Source organism: Theropithecus gelada, chromosome 2 (genome assembly GCF_003255815.1).
Source record: "Theropithecus gelada isolate Dixy chromosome 2, Tgel_1.0, whole genome shotgun sequence".
Taxonomy (NCBI): domain Eukaryota; kingdom Metazoa; phylum Chordata; class Mammalia; order Primates; family Cercopithecidae; genus Theropithecus; species Theropithecus gelada.
This window is the reverse complement of record NC_037669.1, coordinates 132,215,261-132,233,828: the sequence shown is the minus strand read 5'-3', so window position 1 is coordinate 132,233,828 and position 18,568 is coordinate 132,215,261. Positions and strand designations below refer to the sequence as shown.

General features: G+C 40.5%; 1 protein-coding gene across 6 annotated transcripts in view; it reads left to right on the top strand.

The window, feature by feature from the left end:
- LOC112618307 (schwannomin-interacting protein 1) overlaps window positions 1-18,289 on the top strand; it is a 614,431-nt gene extending 596,142 nt beyond the window's left edge. For 5 of the 6 annotated variants that reach the window (XM_025375246.1, XM_025375250.1, XM_025375247.1 and 2 more), the window contains 5 exons: window positions 6,822-6,939; window positions 8,312-8,509; window positions 9,409-9,532; window positions 13,052-13,145; window positions 17,645-18,289. In XM_025375246.1, the coding sequence (XP_025231031.1) occupies window positions 6,822-6,939; window positions 8,312-8,509; window positions 9,409-9,532; window positions 13,052-13,145; window positions 17,645-17,696 (586 nt within the window). In that variant the 3' untranslated portion in view covers window positions 17,697-18,289. Of the gene's footprint in view, window positions 1-6,821; window positions 6,940-8,311; window positions 8,510-9,408; window positions 9,533-13,051; window positions 13,509-17,644 lie in introns of those variants that run through there. The other variant, XM_025375248.1, reaches the window with a different exon arrangement.
- The last annotated feature ends 279 nt before the right edge of the window (window positions 18,290-18,568 follow it).

Sequence of the window (18,568 nt, the reverse complement as noted above, 5' to 3'; positions counted from 1 at the left end):
TTTCTCATATGTGAAACAGGGTTCACAGTGCTACTTCATGTGTATCTGAGGGTTACACGTAAAATAGCAAAATGCCTGGCACATAGTAGATGCTCAAAAATAGTAACTTTTAATTTCAGAATACAGATTACTTGGAAATTACTTGGCCTTATTTAAGATGGAAGTAGATAACATTTGGTGCCTATGAGAGATGGCAGTTTTATTCCTAGCATCAGAAGAGGCCTTGTTCTGGTCTTTCATTCATGCTAGAGAACATTTCAGTAGAAAATGCATTTTCCCAACATTAAGATTCTATAATTCCAAATTTAATTACATGAGAATGGTCATTAGTGAAGGAAATGGACACTATAGAATTAGATGTAGAATTAGAACCAACAGCCGTCTGAGGAATGCAAGTATTTATAGCTCTCTGGAGATTCAGGTTAGGATACAGGGGCAATATTTCTCCAAAGAAAAGCTGGTAGTTTCCCTTTTCTATTAGTTGCCTAAGTCAGTGAGGAGATTCTGTGGCCATGTTGTGCCACAGAATGGCTGGTGTGCTTACCAGCTATCATGTGAACATGTACAGATGGAAGAGTCCAGAACTAGTCTTAGAAGAGCAAGTAGAAAAAAAGAGAGTTATGCATAAGATTAGGAGGAGAAAACCCAGAGAGGGCCATTCACACTCCAGCTACCTTTGGAGCTGCCTTCATGAACTTCTGCTGAGGAAGCCAAATGCCTGAGTCCTGTAAGATGGGGATCAGGACAGGATATAAAGAGACATAATGTCCTCCCCAGTCCTCTCTTTGGCATATAGTTAGAAACTACCCATTACTCCTCTGGGCACATAACTACCGGAGGGTCAGCTTTTCTCTCTCTCTCCTGTATTCATTCCACTCAACCTCAGTTCCCCAAGACCTCCTTCCTTCTGTAGTTCTCTGCTTTTTCAGTCTTCTGGTTAACACCTTGTTAATGTCCAGGTAGCAAAAGTATTTTCCCATATATAAGACAGGGAGATTCCACTAAGTGTTTCTTGAGGTCCCTGTTTCACATATGAGAAAACATACGCTCTGTGTATTCCACATTTCTATCTATACATTGTAACTTAATGATCCAAGCGCTTGTTATCTGTTAGAAGACCTAGTTTTTATTTGCATCCGTTTAATGTAGGGGCCACGAACCATAAAATGCCCTCAGGAGCCGAAAACATACATAAGTGAGTGAAGTAGCACAGCTAAAAAGAAATAGAGAATACTGGGGACTGCAGTAAACTAGAACGTGCCCTGACTGACAGGGACACCAGCCTATTGGTGCCTTGAAATTTACAGAACTATTATGGCCTGATCATCAAATGAATGAATGCATGCATGCATGCATGCATGAACATGTAACTCTTTTTTCTCTGCATTATATAGTTATAAAAATCATTTATAGTCATTTTGTGTGTGTGATGATTTTTGTTGGACCAGCAATATTTGCTAAAATATAGCATTGTATTTTCGTAACAAATATTGTGAGGCAGAAATTTTGCCTTTCCTTTCTTTTTTGTGTTTTTGAGTAGTAATAGGCATTTCTGTAACTCAAGGTAAATATCAACATAGAACAGTCAGTAGGGAAAAGAAGGGAAAGGGGCAGAGTTTGCAGGACAGGAAGACTATTTTACAATTTACAAGGAGCAGCAGTACGTCATTTTAACCTAACTGAACACATTTTATAGAGACACCATCACACGTGCAGTATGTCTAAAGCTTACCCAAACCTCAATTGTTCTCACATTCTTTCTTCATGACAGATTCTCGGAAAAATGAAATGTGTTTATAGCTACTTGAGTAGTTGCAATCCATATTTTATGTTTCATCACTTTTGAAATTCTCATGAAACAGAAAAAGATATCCTATAAAACTATGGGCAATTTTTCGTTATATATAAAATCTTGAAATCATACATCAAAGATCCTTCAAAATAAATGGAAATAATATATTTTAATGACCCAGCCACAAGCTAGTTGGGGATACTGAGTAATGAATGGCATAGCAGGACCAAAGGCTCTCAAGCCACACTGGTTGTAGGCAGATAATGAGCAATGCATGTTTGAAATCCCTGGCCTATGGGGCGTTCCCTTTCATTCTGTTTCCTAAGGAAAACCATACAATTGCCTTGAAATTATAAGCAGGTATAGGAGGCATATTTCCTTTAAAATTATATTGCCAGATACGGAAAGGATCTAATAAATTCAAACCTGAGGCTAAGTGTAGTATAAGGGAAAGGCCACCGGATTCTGAAATCAGAAGTCCAGCCTGTAGCCTTTTGCTCTGTGAACCTGTACCAGTTACCTATTGCCACAATGATGATGCATAATTTTTTTAAAAAGTCACCCATATCAGTAGCATACAATGATCAACCTTTATTTTTCCTTAGGATCCTATAGGTCAGCTGGGTGGTTCTGATCTGACCTGAGCTTGGACAGGCTTACTCAATCATCTCCGGTCAGCTACAGGTTGGCAAGGTGTATTTACTGCTCTTGGCTGGGCTCTCACACCTGTCTAGGGCTTCAATGGAGACAACTGCCGGTTGAGCTCTGTGCTACAAAGTGGGCTCTGTGCTACAAAGTTACACTGCCAGCAGGCTAGCCTGGACCTGTTCTGAGGGTGGTGGCAGGGCTCCCTGAGGGGGAAACTGGAACTTCCTCTGCATTCTACTGGCAAAGATGAGTTCCAAGGCCAGCCCAGGGCTAGGGAAGTAGACTCCACTTCTCAATGGGAGAAGCTGCAGAGTCACATTACAGACGAGATGGGTATAAGGAGAGGAAGAATTGAGACCATTTTTATAAAGAGGTTGTCACAGGTCTGGGGCAAGTCATTTGACTTCTCTGAGTAAGTATATCTTGCCTGTAATCCACAGCCCCAGGAGAGAATGTAAGTGAACATACTTTAAAATTCAATGCAACAGTTCAAAGTAAAGTGAACCAAGGTGCTGTGGACAGGGGGATAAAAATCTTACTAATGAACCTTGAACATTTATACGTAGATACTAGTGGTCTAAGCAGGTGCTGGGAGATTCCCCTTCCTAAAATCTGAAAAAAAGCAAGTAGTTCCAGGCTTCAGAGCTGGTCTCAGACCAGCCCAATCCCGGTCACTACAACCCAAAGCCAAGAACAAAGTCCCGATTCACAATGACCACTGCTCCTCTAGAAGTCACCAGCAAACTTCAGGGCCACGGCATTGTTTCTCTTAGGGAATAAACTGCTCTTGTCCCTGTATTTTGAAATAAAAGTTACCTTTATGCAAAATCATATTACCACTTGGCTGAGTTTTCGAGATATTCTCTTCGTAGTTAAGAACTTTTCATCTCTGCTATCCTCTCAATTCCTGTGCATATTTTAATAGTATCCCTGGTAATAGTAGTTGGAAGTCAGCACCAGTGTTTTCTAAATAGCAGCCTTCCTCACTGTAAATGCCAAGCAGACGAGGTTGCTGTGCAGCCTCCCGACCAAGTGCCCTCCTGCTCCTGGCCAGTAGGCACTGTCACACAGAGGCCACTCCTGCTCACACTGAGTTGTCCAGAAGACATACTTAGTCTTTAGCTCTTCATGTTTCTGGGCATTCTCCATCGAGGACACCCTCTTTCCAGACCCCTGGTGCTCCCTGTCAGTAGCTCTGGGCAGCAGCGTTGGTTTTGATTGCTTTGTGGTATGTAAGGGAGAAGAGCTTTCTGGGATAACCAGGACAGACCTTTCAGAAATGAAATCGACAGGCAAGGCTGACTTCCAGCAGTCTTTGCACAGTGCTCTGGTAAATGCCACTTGAAACATCAAGTAACCTTGAATTGGATACCTTGAAATTATATCTCTAATTAACAAGATGAGGATGGTGTTTTGTTTTCACCTCAGACTGTGCTTGAGAGATCTAGGTAAATTAGGCCCCCTGCAGCCTGAATTTTGCAAGACTGGTTGTGAGGGCAGCCAGATGCACTGCAGTGTGAGGGACAGAGGCCCGGGGAACTTCGGTTTTCAGATGTGAGCCTCAAGAACAGCCACGTCTCCCAGGGTGGGCAGGGTCCTGGAACAGGGGTTATCTGTTCTTCCACCCTGGGCACAGAGGCCTTCAGCAGCACCAGGTGGCCCCACCCATCCATTCAGGCTGCTTGGGAGCTGTGGTTGAGTTTCACTGAGAGCTGACTTCTTCTTAAAACCCGCTTAAAGGCTAAAGGCAAACAAATCCTTCTTGAAACCTGAGCTCATTTTAAGATGTCTTTACTAAAATCCCCTCTGAACCATTAGCTGTTATGTCATATAATTTCCTTTTCCTGAGAGTAACATTCTTGGTGATTACCACTGTAAGGAATTATGTCTCACCCTATAAGAAGCGCTCTTCAGTTTCCCATGGGGATAATGTGGTACTAAGGCGATTTTCTGAATTTCTACCTGCGGCGGTTTTTTTTTATTTTACACAGACTACTAAATCTCCCCCAACTTTTTTTTTTTTTTCTTTCCTGAGTTAGACTGTATGGGATGTTTAAGTCTGGGTTAATCCTTCAAAAAGAAGTCAGCATAGCAGCAGAACAACAGAACTTATGATCAAACTTCTTGTGAGTGAAAATATATATCTCTGGACATTGTAAGCTTTATTTTGCTTTGTATTTTGTATTGTGGGTTATTTTATATGTTTATAATCTGTGTATCCAGTAGCGAGACCCTTCTTCTCAAGACTTTATTCAATAAATAGAAAATGCTACGTAATCCTAGATTCAAATTACGATTTGTCTTTAAAATGTGTCTGTTTTTAATTTGCTAACAGTTTTTTTTCCCACCATCTTCCAACCCATAGATCTTGAGTATTATTATTAAAAGGGGGTTGATTTTATTTTTTTAGACTAACAGACATTAAAATTTCTAAACCTGCATGGAATCAAAGGGTAACCTGAACATATTAGATTTCTCCAGGAAAAAAAAAAATATATATATATATGTGTGTGTGTTTTTGTGTGTGTGTGTGTGTGTGTGTGTGTTTGTGTTTATGTAGGTATGTATGTATATCCAATGGATGAAAGTAAAAAGGCGGCACATCCCAGCTCAATAGAAGAACAAACTGCCTAATAGACAATGTGTTGTCTCAGAGAGTTGATTCTACATCAGGGATTATTGTGACAGGACAAGCAGTATTAGAGTAAGTGACTTTAGAGAATCACTTCACCTCTAAAATTCTGTTACTTTTGTTTAGACTTTCAACAAATAGAGAATGGAGACCAACTCACATGTGCAGGTCACTTGCCCTGCACTAAGCTCTGAATGAACTATTTTAATCCTTCCTGCATAACACTGGGTTTGCTACTATTCAACCCATTTTACAGATGAGGAAACTGAGGGTCATAGAGCTTTTGTAATGTGCCTGGAGAAAGAAGTAAGGATTCAGAACCTAAGTTCAGCTCACTCCAAACACCTTTAGATGTTCAGAGTGGGGTGTGTTGCTTTCTAACCCCTAGCTCTGTGCCTGGCTCCCCTTGCCTGTGCCTTGAGGGTAGGGAGCGAATAGAGCTGGGCAGACTGAGGGAATGGCTGCATTTTCTTAACAGGGTTTGTAAGCTGGGATTTTCAGTAATTATAGAATTTAACAATAGGTGGCAGCGCATACCCATAGCAATTATGGTTCCCGTGTTAAATCAGATTTTCTTTTTCTGGGTTCTGTGTTATGTTCAATAAAAGAAGCACTTTAAATGAGTGATCTGAGCAATTTCTACAAAGCATTCCTACCATTGGAATTGAAAAGTCAAATCTCAGGTAAGTTGTTCTTGACATTTCTCCCTATGGCAGTAATAATGCCAGAGAAATCAGCGTCCTCTGACCTAAACCTGGCAGTGTCCTCTGCCCTAAACCTCACCTTCCTTGGGATCTCTTCTTGTGTAGGAACCTCCTTTGCCTTTTCTTTCCCTAAGTTTAACAGAGACTGGGGCTACTAGAGATGCTAGGAAGACTATTTCTTTAAAAACGCTTTATCGCCAAACAGTATTGAAATGTGTTCAACTTCAAAAGAAGGTTAGGACAAAAAGTTGGCTTTGCAGTCTGGCCTGCGAGTGGCAGCTACATGGTGAGGTTACCCTTTGTGACTGTGCTTCCAACAACATCAGCCCTGGAGCTTCGGGATTCACCACACATATAATGGCTTCCCAGAGGTCTCTGTCCCTGAGGTTCTGTGTGCAGGAGGCAGTCTGCAGAACCTTGCTGTGTTCTAAGGCTGCACCTTCCTGCCTGGGTTTGGAGCTTCCTTACATGTTTTTAAGTGTGAACGTGTGGTGTTTTTCTTTCTTAATGATATAAATGAGCTCCCTCGGTTGGCTTTTGGCAACTGCCTTAAAGATTTCCTTCAGATGACCCTATTCTGTCTATTTGGGAGAAAAGGAGTCTTTCTTCAGAGAGTTGTGGCCTTGGGATGCTGGCTCCAGTGAGAGAGTCTTTGATTGTCCCCTGGGACGGGACTCTAGATGACACCACACAGCCTTATTTGCCTGAGGACCCCATTCATCTTGATTGACAGGACTGTAAACTCAAAGACTCAACACATTTTTATTGTGTGCCAACTATCTATTTGGTATTGTGCTGGGTGCCCTAACATGTGGCCTTAAATTATTTTTCACTTACCATGAAACTGGCGAGGAAAAAACTCACAGAACATTGGAAAATCCTCTACTAAGAGTTATTCATACGTGGAGAGTAATATTGGTTGCTCACTTCTCCATGTGAAGAGCACATAAGACTACTTTCTGTTAGCAAAATCAGACAGTTCTATTGGCTGAAGCCAAATAACCAATAGCTAACTAGAACTAGTGTCCTGTTTGTTTCTGCCCAGACTGCAGAGTGGGATGAACTTGCAGATATGCTTTGTCAACGACAGTGGCAGTGATAAGGACAGTGATGCTGATGACAGTAAGACTGAAACCAGCTTGGACACCCCCTTGTCTCCCATGGTGAGTCCAAACAGCACCAGCTGAAGCTTGGTGTTGTGATTTCCTGGCCATTTAGCTTCTTTTCTGTTGTGAATCAGGAACAAACATTTCAGAGATTAAAAAAGAAAAGTTTCTTGGAATTGCATGCTCCTAAAATTTGACAATGATTAAAAAGTCAAAGTTGTAATAAAATAGAGATATATAAGCTTTCTTAAAGCTAATAACTATTTTCATATTAAACCATTAGGGAAATCACCAGCCTGGGCAACATGGCAAAACCCTGTCTCTATAAAAGATACAAACATTAGCTGATCATGGTGCCTATAGTCCCAGCTACTCAGGAGGCTGAGGCGGGAGGATCACCTGAGCCCAGGAGTTCAAGGCTGCAGTGAGCTATGACACCACTGCACTCCAGCCTGGGCAACATAGTGAGATCCTGTCTCTAACGAGAGAGAGGGTGTAGTTCATTTTCAAGTTGCTGATAAAGACATATCCGAGACTGGGCAATTTACAAAAGAAAGAGGTTTAATGGACTTAGCCAGTTCCACATGGCTAATGAGGCCTTGCAATCATGGCGGAAGGCAAGGAGGAGCAAGTCACATGTTACTTTTTAAAACCATCAGATCTAGTGAGACTCATTCACTATCACAAGAACAGTGCAGGAAAGACTCACCCCCATAATTCAATTACCTCCCACTGGGTTCCTACCACGACACATGGGAATTGTGGGAGTTACAATTCAGGATGAGATTTGGGTGGGTACACAGCCAAACCGTATCAGAGAGAGAGAGAAATTAGATATGCTCTAAAAATTATAAAGAGAAAATAAGCTAAATCCAGTTCTTCCCTATTGGGCTTAGAAATATGAGCTCATGTCTTTCCTTCACATTACAGAAGTTGGCTGAATAATCTTGGGTGCCTGTTGCTGGAATTATTTCCTCTCTGTGAGGTCTGTCTATAGCCTTTTTTACCAAAGACCAACAAAGAGGAAACTGTTGTCATTGAGTGCAATGCGACATCAGAACATCATTGGATACCTGAGATCCTGTCCACTCAAAGAACCTACGTAGGGCCTTGGCTCTGAGTCAATATTTTGTTATGTCTGGTCACTTCAGGAAAGTTTTGAGACCAAGAATCAGAGACATATTTCAAGGTTGTTATAAATATATTTCCCATTATTAACTATACTGCTCTTTCTGTTTATGCTAAAATCTATTTTAAACTAGACCCTTTTTATGTTACTTGAGATTTATCAACTCAAGCAGCAAGTCACATTGATGGAGGAAACTCTGAGCTGCTCTGGGAGAAGGCTCAGAGGGTATTTTAGCCCATGTCTAAGTGGATGCTAGCTGGCATGCATGGAAGGCTCAGGCTGCTCTTTTTCCCTTTGCAGAGCAAACAGAGTTCTTCCTATTCTGATAGAGACACTACTGAAGAGGAGTCTGAATCCTTGGATGACATGGACTTCCTTACAAGGCAAAAGAAATTGCAAGCTGAAGCCAAAATGGCCCTTGCCATGGCCAAACCAATGGCCAAAATGCAAGTAGAAGTGGAGAAACAGAACAGGAAAAAGTCTCCCGTCGCTGATCTTGTAAGCAGCAAAAGCTGAAATGCAAGAAAGAGTTTGGGGGCCAGAAATGGTCGTTGACACTGTCCCAGTCCTTTCCCAGAATTATGCAAACTTGGGTTTCTCTAAGGCAGTTTGTAAAAAGTCCTGTCATTGAGAAATGATTAAGTTTGTTTCCTTTTCCTTCCTACTGTAGCGCTGAAAAATACATAAGCAATAGATTTCACAAAAGTAAAGCTTGCTCTTGATTGATATCTACTATTTCTTAGGAACAATATTAGCTGTCATGGGAATATTTAAATTCCTTTAAAGCAATCTCAGTCTAAGAACCTACTGGTCCTGGCAAACTTACTATTGCTATAATTCTCATTCTCATGTTTCAATGAAAACAATATAGCATAGTGAACAGGAGTCCTGGACTTTGGAGTTTAAGTCTAGCTCTGCCATTGACCTGTTATGAAGTTCTAAGCAAGTTACTTCTCAGTTTTCTCATCTATAAAATGGGGATGATAATGCCTGTGTCAGAGTGTGATTGTGAGGATTCGGTGAGATAAAGTATTCAAAGCACATAGCACAGTACTTGTAGCATGGTATAAATTATTAAATAGTAGCTGATACTAATTTTTTCCTTGTCATCGATATTATTGATATTCCTTGGTAATTCATTTGTGGCTATAACATTGACTCACAACCAGTCAAAAAGCTTTTGATGCTGGGAGTGTTGTGCTTTGATGCCAGTTGCGTATTAGGTAATGTAGTGTGGATGTAGGGCCCCACACTGGGAAAGACACAGCCTGGGAAAGCTTTTAATCACTGAATTGCAGTGGGTGGATGAGTGGATCTTTTAAGAGAAAACTGAGTCTTACATTCAGTGTGTTTGTGGCTCTATTCACTCCTCCATTTCTTCCCCTTTGTATCTTCAGCTGCCACACATGCCTCATATAAGTGAATGCTTGATGAAAAGAAGTTTAAAACCCACCGACCTGAGAGACATGACTATTGGGCAGCTACAAGTGATAGTCAATGATCTCCATTCCCAGATAGAAAGTAAGTGTAAGATATGCTTGAAAATAGGATATTCAATGTAAAACATCATGGAATAATGCTACTTCTTTGGTCCAATTTTTTCATACAACATTTCATTGGGTTCCTGTGTGGTTGCAAGGAAAATAAGAGAATTACAAGGCTCTTTTTTGTTGTTGTTATTTGTTTTAGCTGTAAAATGTTCAGAAGCTTTAAGAATTTTTAAAGATTCACAATAGTTACAGGTCCCTTTTATTTATTTTAAATCCCCAGCTCCTAGCACAGTGCATGTACCTGACTTACAACACCTGTTTCTGGAACACAATTCAGTAGTTACAAGTCATTTGCTGTACAAGTATACTTTCTACTTTAGTTGTATACACATTCATCATAGGTATCATCATCATCAATAAAATTAAATTAGACACATTTCCTGGGACTCCAGATGGTAGACGTGTGTGGAACCAATATGTGAAAATTACAGGGTGACAAAATATGGACTTTTCTCCCCAGAATAAAAAAGACCTTTAACAGAAGTGGCCACAGGGAGTGGTGAGTGGTGCTCACTCAAGGTGATTGGTCATGCAGAGAATAGGCAGTTTGCTTGGCCTGATGAAAGAGAGAACATTCTCACTTAGGCAGTTTGGTTAAGCCAGATAAATTCACAATCTCTTCAGCCCCAGGGAGGAATGAGTCTGTATAATTATATGATATTACAGATTAAAAGAAATTCAAGAGATATGCCAACCAAATGCACTCAAGTAAACCAACTATAAAAAGAAAAGAGCATTTATGAGCCAAACAGGGAAATTTGAATACTAACTGAATGTTTTAGTAAAGATTGATTTATTTTAGGTGTGATAAAGGTGTTGCAGTTATGTGAATTTAAAAAAGAAAAGCCGGCCAGGCACGGTGGCTCACGCCTATAATCCCAGCACTTTGGGAGGCTGAGGCGGGTGGATCATGAGGTCAGGAGATCGAGACCATCCTGGCTAACACGATGAAACCCCATCTCTATTAAAAATACAAAAAATTAGCTGGGCATGGTGGTGGATGTCTGTAGTCCCAGCTACTCAGGAGGCTGAGGCAGGAGAATGGCATGAACCTAGGAGGTGGAGCTTGCAGTAAGCCGAGATTGCGCCACTGCACTCCAGCCTGGGTGACACAGCGAGACTCCATCTCTAAAAAAGAAAAGAAAAGAAAACCCCTGTCTTTTAGACATACATACTAAAGCATTTACAGATAAAATAATATGATAACTGGAATTTGCTTTAAAATAATCCAGTAGAAGTCGGAGAAATGATCCAAGCTTGGCCATGAGTTGAAAATTGTTAAAGCTAGTTAGATACATGGAAATTCATTAAACTGTTTTCTCTGCTTTTGTAACAGTTTGAAAATTTTCCATAATAAAAAGCTTAAAACTTCATATTGGAAAAAAAATTCTATGCATTAAGGGTTCAGATATGTAGATACTCTACTAAGTGATAGTATAAAAGGCTACCCAAGTGCACACTGGAAAAAATGAAATTTTTCCACAAGATCCAAATAAAAAATTGGATATATTCAGTGCCAAGTTAACACATGGAATATTGTTCTAAAATTAAGAGAAAGAGTCAAACATTTTGATTAAGAAACCATAGATTCACAGGATTTTTAAAAAATTCTACAACTACATTTTAATTTTAGTTGAAAATTACTTACTAGAGTTGTTATTCTTTCAAGTACTGAAAACGCTTTCTGATGTTTTACCACTAAAACATCTTCCTTAGACTTTTAAACACTAAAATTGCCATCTAGTCCTTTTCAGGAACAGATGAAATTTTAGACTTCTTTGTGTGATTTTTTTTTTTTTTTTTTTGGCTCTCTTTTTAAAATTGGAAACTAGTTTGACCTAAAGGCAGATAAATGCATCATTTGAAGTCAGGATATCTAAAAGCATTTCTGAGGGGGACCTGTCTGATCACCCCCATTCTATCTTTTGTTTTCCTGCCTAGAGCTCTTGCTAGATGGGTACTGTCTTCCATGTGTCTGGGACTAGCAGCTGTAATGCTTAGCCTCTCTGAGGGAAAAAGCAAGAGAGAGCTTTGGCTTGTTCATGTTTTTCAGTGGCAGGAGCCCAATTAACCCAGTGCACTGATTTCAGGGAGATTAGAAATATTTTGGGCCCAAGTGCAATGGCTCACACCTGTAATCCCAGCACTTTGGGAGACCGAGGCGGACAAATCACGAGGTCAGGAGATCAAGACCATCCTGGCTAACAAGGCAAAACCCTGTCTTTGAAGGAAGGAAGGAAAGAAGGAAGGAAGGAAGGAAGGAAGGAAGGAAGGAAGGAAGGAAGGAAGGAAGGAAGGAAGGAAGGAAGGAAGGAAGGAAAGAAGGAAAGAAGGAAAGAGAGAGAGGTGGAGGTTGCAATGAGCCAAGATCGCGCCACTGCATTCCAGCCTGGGCGGCAGAGTGAGACTCCATTTCAAAAAGAAAGAGAGAGAGAGAGAGAGAGAGAGAGAGAGAGAGGTGGAGGTTGCAATGAGCTGAGATCGCGCCACTGCACTCCAGCCTAGCCGGCACAGTGAGACTCCATTTCAAACAGAAAGAGAGAAAGAGAGAGGGAGAGAGAAAGAAAGGAGAGAAAGAGAACGAAGGAAGGAAGGAAGGAAGGAGGAGGGGAGGGAGGGAAAGAGAGAGAGAAAGGAAAGAAAGGAAAGAAAGAAAGAAAGAAGGAAGGAAGGAAGGAAGGAAGGAAGGAAGGAAGGAAGGAAGGAAGGAAGGAAGGGAGGGAGGGAGGGAGGGAGGGAAGGAAGGAAGGAAGGAAGGAAGGAAGGAAGGGAGGGAGGGAAGGAAGGAAGGAAGGAAAGAAAAAAAAGAAAAGAAAAAAAAGAAAAGGAAAGGAAAGAAAAGGAAAGAAAGAAGATAAGAAAAGAAAGAGTAAGTCTTAAGTAATATTTTCCTTGGCACCCTGTTGTTTAGAAATTTCAGGGGTTATTTCTTCAGGTCTTACATATCTAACTATATTACAAATCTGACTTTCCAATATCTTCAGATAATACTTTCTCCTAAAACAACCTGCACCTAGGGCTTCTCCTTTCCTAGGGCCGTGTGAAGGCTTTGAGCACGCCTGGCATACCTTCCTTTCAGCCGGCATCTGATGTAGTAGTCAGGCCTCAAGGCCCTCCTGACTGTCAGTGTGAGGGGAGAGTCCTGAAGCTGAAGGATGGGAAACTTAATGTGCTCCAGGCTTTGTTGTTCACATTTCTTCAAAACAAAACCTGCTTTTTCTAACAAGCTAGTCTCCTAACGGCTAACATTTATTTTCCCACCTTAATATGAAGGTAATTGGAAATAGTTCCTACTTGACTCCTTTTCTTCCCACACCTCTATAATTATGCAAATTAGACATGTTTCTGCAACATAAGAAGTCTAACCTTTTACAAAAATATCTTTCCTATTATATGTAGCTGTTTGTGGGTATACTGGTTTGTAAATAGTTACACATTCTGACTTGGAGGCAGTTTTATCTGTTTTTAAATGCTCTTTTATTTGCCACAGGCTTGAATGAAGAGTTGGTCCAGCTGCTTCTCATCCGAGATGAGCTGCACACAGAGCAGGATGCCATGCTGGTGGACATCGAAGACTTGACCAGGTCAGTGTGGCTTCACTCTTGCCAAAGAAGAAATGAAGCCCAGGGTGGTCTGAAATCTAAGCATTAGGCAAAAACTAGCTCTAGAGAACGTCTTCCTCTACTTCCATGAATAACTCACCTTGCCTTTGCTGGTGCCAGCTGTTCAGATGGAGGAGAAGCAGAATTCCATTGTCCCTACCAAATGCATGCTTGTTAGCAACCATTTGGTAACAACCCACTTGTGATGAATTGTCAGTGCATTACTTCTCACATCTCCACCTAAATCAGGTCAGTAGTTCTGGTCTTGGAGGACTTTACCTTGAAGGACTGTCCCCTGGGAAGCTGGGCATAAGCCGTGTCATGCTGGCATGTTTCCAGACAAGCATCCATGTGATGAGTTCTCCAAAGCACAAGCTCTTATATGATCCAGTTCTTGATCGCCTCTGCCATGCCCAGAAGGCAGGGACACTGGCATCTCTCTGCAGCCACAGTACCACCAGATTGTTCTCACCGTGGGGAAACTCCAGGACTTGAGTTTTTAGCTGGGCTTTGCTCCAACGTCCTCTTTTTAAAGAGGTAAAAAGAATGCTTCCCTTCCTAAGGGACAAGGAAACTAGGCTAATGCTGGTCAAAATTTTGCATTTCTTTGCAGATTTCCTTGCAGTAAAGCATATCACTGTAAGCATATAAAGTACATGGAATGCTGTAAACATTCCTATGAGCACATATTTACTATGGCGTCTTTTCTGAGACGGTCCATATGGAATCTTTAAACCGAGAGAGTAATTGCTATTAATCCCAGAAATAGTATTTAGAGAGTAGAAGGCTCTGCAAAGAAGGAACACCTCTTGTCACAATGATGTAAGGAGTTAACCACATGATCTACAACAATCCCAGAGAAGCTTGAAAACATATGTAGTGATAGTAATGCTCCCAGCACCTACCATAGGACCTCATCTCAATGTGTAATGCTGGGTAAAATAATTGTCTAGTGATGCAATCATATAAAAAATAGTTTTAGTAGCAAAATGCTGGAAAAATATGTTTAAGCTTTCTTTTTTAAGAGTTACGAGCAGCACTGTTTTGTATGTTTTACATATTATATTGCCTTATCCCTAGCCAAAAACAAAACAAAACAGTAAGCCTTCTCATACTCTTTGAACGTATTTGCCTGCATCTGAAATATCACAATAACACTCAAATAATATTATTGCCATCTAAAGATGTATTCAGGCACTACACCACCAGCAATTATAAAACATCCCTTTTTTGTTAGTTCAAGAAGTTTGCATGCAGGTGTTAAGATTATGGGAAATCAATGGTGAAATATACAATCAGGACCTACATTTTTTTGAAAAATATATAAAGTCTTGCAAACTATGATTTACCTGTGACAGCAGAGATCTTTTCTCTGTTTCTCAAAATAGTATTGGCATTTCTTTTTGGCAAGGAGGATGGTGAGAGTCCCCGCCTCTTCTAAGTGTTAGGCTAATACTTAGGTTTGCAGTGTATGTTTTTATAACTTTCAGATGGTGTGACCATCGGAAACAGGGCAGGCAAAACCATGGAGTTAAAAGGAGAGGAGTCACTAATTTAAAGGTGTTGTGGCATCCTTTGAATTGGGGCAGTCCTACCATAGGCCCCAGGGGCATGATGTCCTTGCCTAGCCTTTCTCTTGGTGAGAAGAAGCTTCTACATCTGCTCCTGGCTGCAGAAAAGTAACTTTCCTCATTGGAGGGACCTGAGGATACTTAAACATCCCTAAAGGCAGCAGCCCCAGAGTCCTACAGCCAGATCTCAGAAGGCGGAAGGAGTAGCTGTGGGTCCTGCTGGGACATGTGATCCACCTCTTCCCTTTACCTATAGAACTCCTACTATTCCAGATGTCCATTCATCAGTAGTTCTCAATTTGGGTTGCACAACACAACCATGTGGGGAGGCTTATGAAATAGTGATGCCTGGATCCTACCCCAGATATTCTTATTTAATTATTCTTGTGGGCTAGCCTGGGCATGAGAATTTTTTTAAAGCTCCTAGATAATTCTCAGGCATAGCCAAATTTGAGAACCACAGGTTTGGATGATGCTTCTTTGGAGAAGCCCTCCCTGACCTCCAAACACTTGGCTCTTTAGCATTCATTCTCCTCTCGTATGGATTGTCAGTGCATTAAACTTATTACACCTCCATGTAAATCAGGACTATTCCCAGGGGAGTTGACCCTGGCGTGTCAGGGTCATTCCATGCTGGCATGTTTCCAGCACATGAACAGCCATGTGGTGGGTCTACAAAACAGCACCAGCAATTATATGACCTGCTTTTGATCATAAGACTGTGTTAAGACCTTCTCCTCAGTGTTCCTAACAGCATCTCATCTCTGTCATGTGGAGCCTTATGGCACTGTGTTTCCTTTGCTGTCTCTCCCCACCTGACTATGAATTCCCTGAAAACAGAGGTGAGGTCATTTTCATTCATTACTCTGTCCCCAGAGCCTAGCACAGGGCCTGCTGGGCACATAGTAAGCCCTCAATAAAAATTGTTGATTAAAAAAAAAAAAGAGTTTTGGTGGGGCTTCAGTGAAACAAATCCTAATAGGGACTCTTATATAACTTGCTGATAAGAACCTTTTAGTTTTATGGACTGAAACTCTTTCCCTCCTTTGTTTAAAATTTTAATGAAATTCACTATTTTATTTATGTCTCAAAAAATTACCCAATTTTCAATATTTTCTGAAGTTGTGTGCCATCTGTTCTGCTTTCCTTCTTGGAAAACATTTTGATGTATGTGTGTGCATGTGCACAGGAGTGTGCGTGCATGTACATGTACAGAGTAGTATATTTAAAAATTGCTGTGAGAACTGTAATGTAATTAGCTGCAGTGGAATCAAGTTCACTAGGCATCAAAATATCTTGATCTGGATTTGCTTAAGTGAGGCATATGAGTTAGTTATGAAAATATTTGATTCTTGTTACACATCAACAGGGCCATGAGATGTTCTGCTAAAGGGGACAGATTTTTTAAGGAATGGAGAGCTATTGATAAGGTACTTTTTCCTGAGTGCCTTTAATGTTAGTTGAATAGTGCCATTTATTGATGGGCTGCTGAGTGTGGCAAGGACACTGTTGTCACTCCCCTGTTTCTGAAAGTATTTATAGTTTGTCTTCCCTGATATGACACACTCTGCATAAAACCAGTGAGTTCAACTTGACATCACTGACTACTGGAGTCCAGGCAGCACACAAACTATGCCTACACCTTTGATTATAGCTGAAAACCACAGCCCTAGATGTTTTTCTCTTGCCAAATTTATCATTTCCTAAAATCGTCCTTTAAAACCATTGTCTTTTGCAGCCTTCAAACCCCATCGTTCTCTGAGAAGTGACCATTCAAGTGATGTAAACAGCTTGGTCACACTCCTCCCCCTCTGCCCCACTGTCTAACTCTGTCCCACTGTCTAGCTGCTTCACTGGCCTATTTTTGGGTTCACAGGTCATAATAAAGCTTGTTTTGGTTTTGTTTGTTTGTTTTTTGAGACGGAGTTTCACTCTTGTCACCCAGGCTGGAGTGCAATGGCACGGTCTCGGCTCACTGGAACCACGGCCTCCCGAGTTCAAGCAATTTTCCTGCCTCAGCCTCCTGAATAGCTGGGATTACAGGCACACACCACCATGCCCAGCTAATTTTTGTATTTTCAGTAAAGACAGGGTTTTGCCATGTTGGTCAGGCTGGTCTCAAACTCCTGACCTCGCGTGAGCCACCAGACCTGGCCCATAATAGAGCTTGGTAAATAAGAAGACTCACCCTATCCTCACTGCCAAGACCATGCCCTTAGGATTAATTGGGGGAAAAAACATGCAAACATGGAATATCTTTACATCCACGAAGACCTGCCATTTGTTAGACATTGGCTTTTGCAGGAGTGAATTAGATTTTTGGCTCCAGGTTTCTGTCAGGAGTCTTAGTTAATATCTAGATCTGTGTCTGCATGTGTCCTTAGATATAAGTAGTCACTCAGTTACTCTCATCAGAACACCTTGTTTCGACTTTTGGCTTCATGCTTATTTCCATCTGTTATTTCCTTGTTTGCTATTTATTCCTTTCCTGTCTCTCTCCATTGGAACATATTCCCCATGAGAACAAAGACCTCATTTTCTTGCTTACCATCAAATCCCCAGTATCAGGACCCGTGGAAGACACATATTTAATATTTGTTGATAAAAGTATCCCAGATGTTTATTTCTTTTCATTTTCAAACATAACTTTTCTTCTTAAAAGTAGTAATGTCTATAAGTCTCAGGTTCATCCAGTGGCTTACTAAATAAAAGGAATCATACACAAAATGTAAAAATTAAGGAGTTCAAATCAGAGTTCAAAGAGTTTGAATAACGTACTTTTTCTTGATTCTCATCTATTTCACTGTCAGTAACTCTGAGCTTCAGTTTGCAGGATGCTGTAGCTATTGATTGAAAAGCAGTTTGGATCTTTCTACATAATGCTAAATAATTGTATTAATTATTTTACAGACATGCTGAAAGTCAGCAGAAGCACATGGCAGAGAAAATGCCTGCAAAGTGAAAAGAAGCCATTCAACCAGAGAACAAGCTAGAATTTATTTTGCTTCTGTGGTTGTAAAAATGCTGTTGCTAAAGGTGGTGCAGAAACAAACAAATATCAGTGTTAGTCATTGATAATGTCTGAAGCTTAATGTCCAGTGATTGGCCTTTGCTTCTTAATTTATTTTAATTTTTTACTTGTGCCACTTAATATCAGGCATTTTAATAAAATATTGTTACAAAAAAATGTACAGTGCTGACACCACCACAAATCACGGTTAATAAAAGAGAGTAGTTTTAACTTTATTTTTATTTGTTTAGAGATTTTAAGTTGGAACAGTATTTTCCCATTGACTACTTTTCATTCTTCACTGTAGTTTTAAAGAAGAACTGTAAATGACGGTGCTATACAAGTCAAAAAATACATGCCTGCCTCGTAGTGAAGTTGTAGCTCTCCGTAATATGTATATTTTACTCAGTTTTCAACATTTTGTGAATGTTGACTACCTGAAGTTCCTTTTTAGATGTGCTATTAACATTCTGTTGGATTCAGAGGGTTCCTTGAAAGTTTTATGTATAAATATGTAAAATAAAAATTAAAACTTTGTTTCATATGATATGTCTTTTTGCTCACTAGCAAGCCTTATAATGGCTTAACCCCTCTCCAACTAAATTCCCCACCAGGAAACTTTTGTCAGTGAAAAAACTAATTGCTCTAGAGGACACACAAGGTGGCAAATTGCCCAGAAAATTATGAGTGTGAGTGTGTGTCTGTGAGTATGTGTGTGTGAGAGAGTGATCCGAAGAATATCAAAGGTCAGTAGCATCAGAGCCTGCACTTCTGTTATTGCTTAAGTGATCCATCTGGAATTGTAGCACGTTAGTATTTAATAG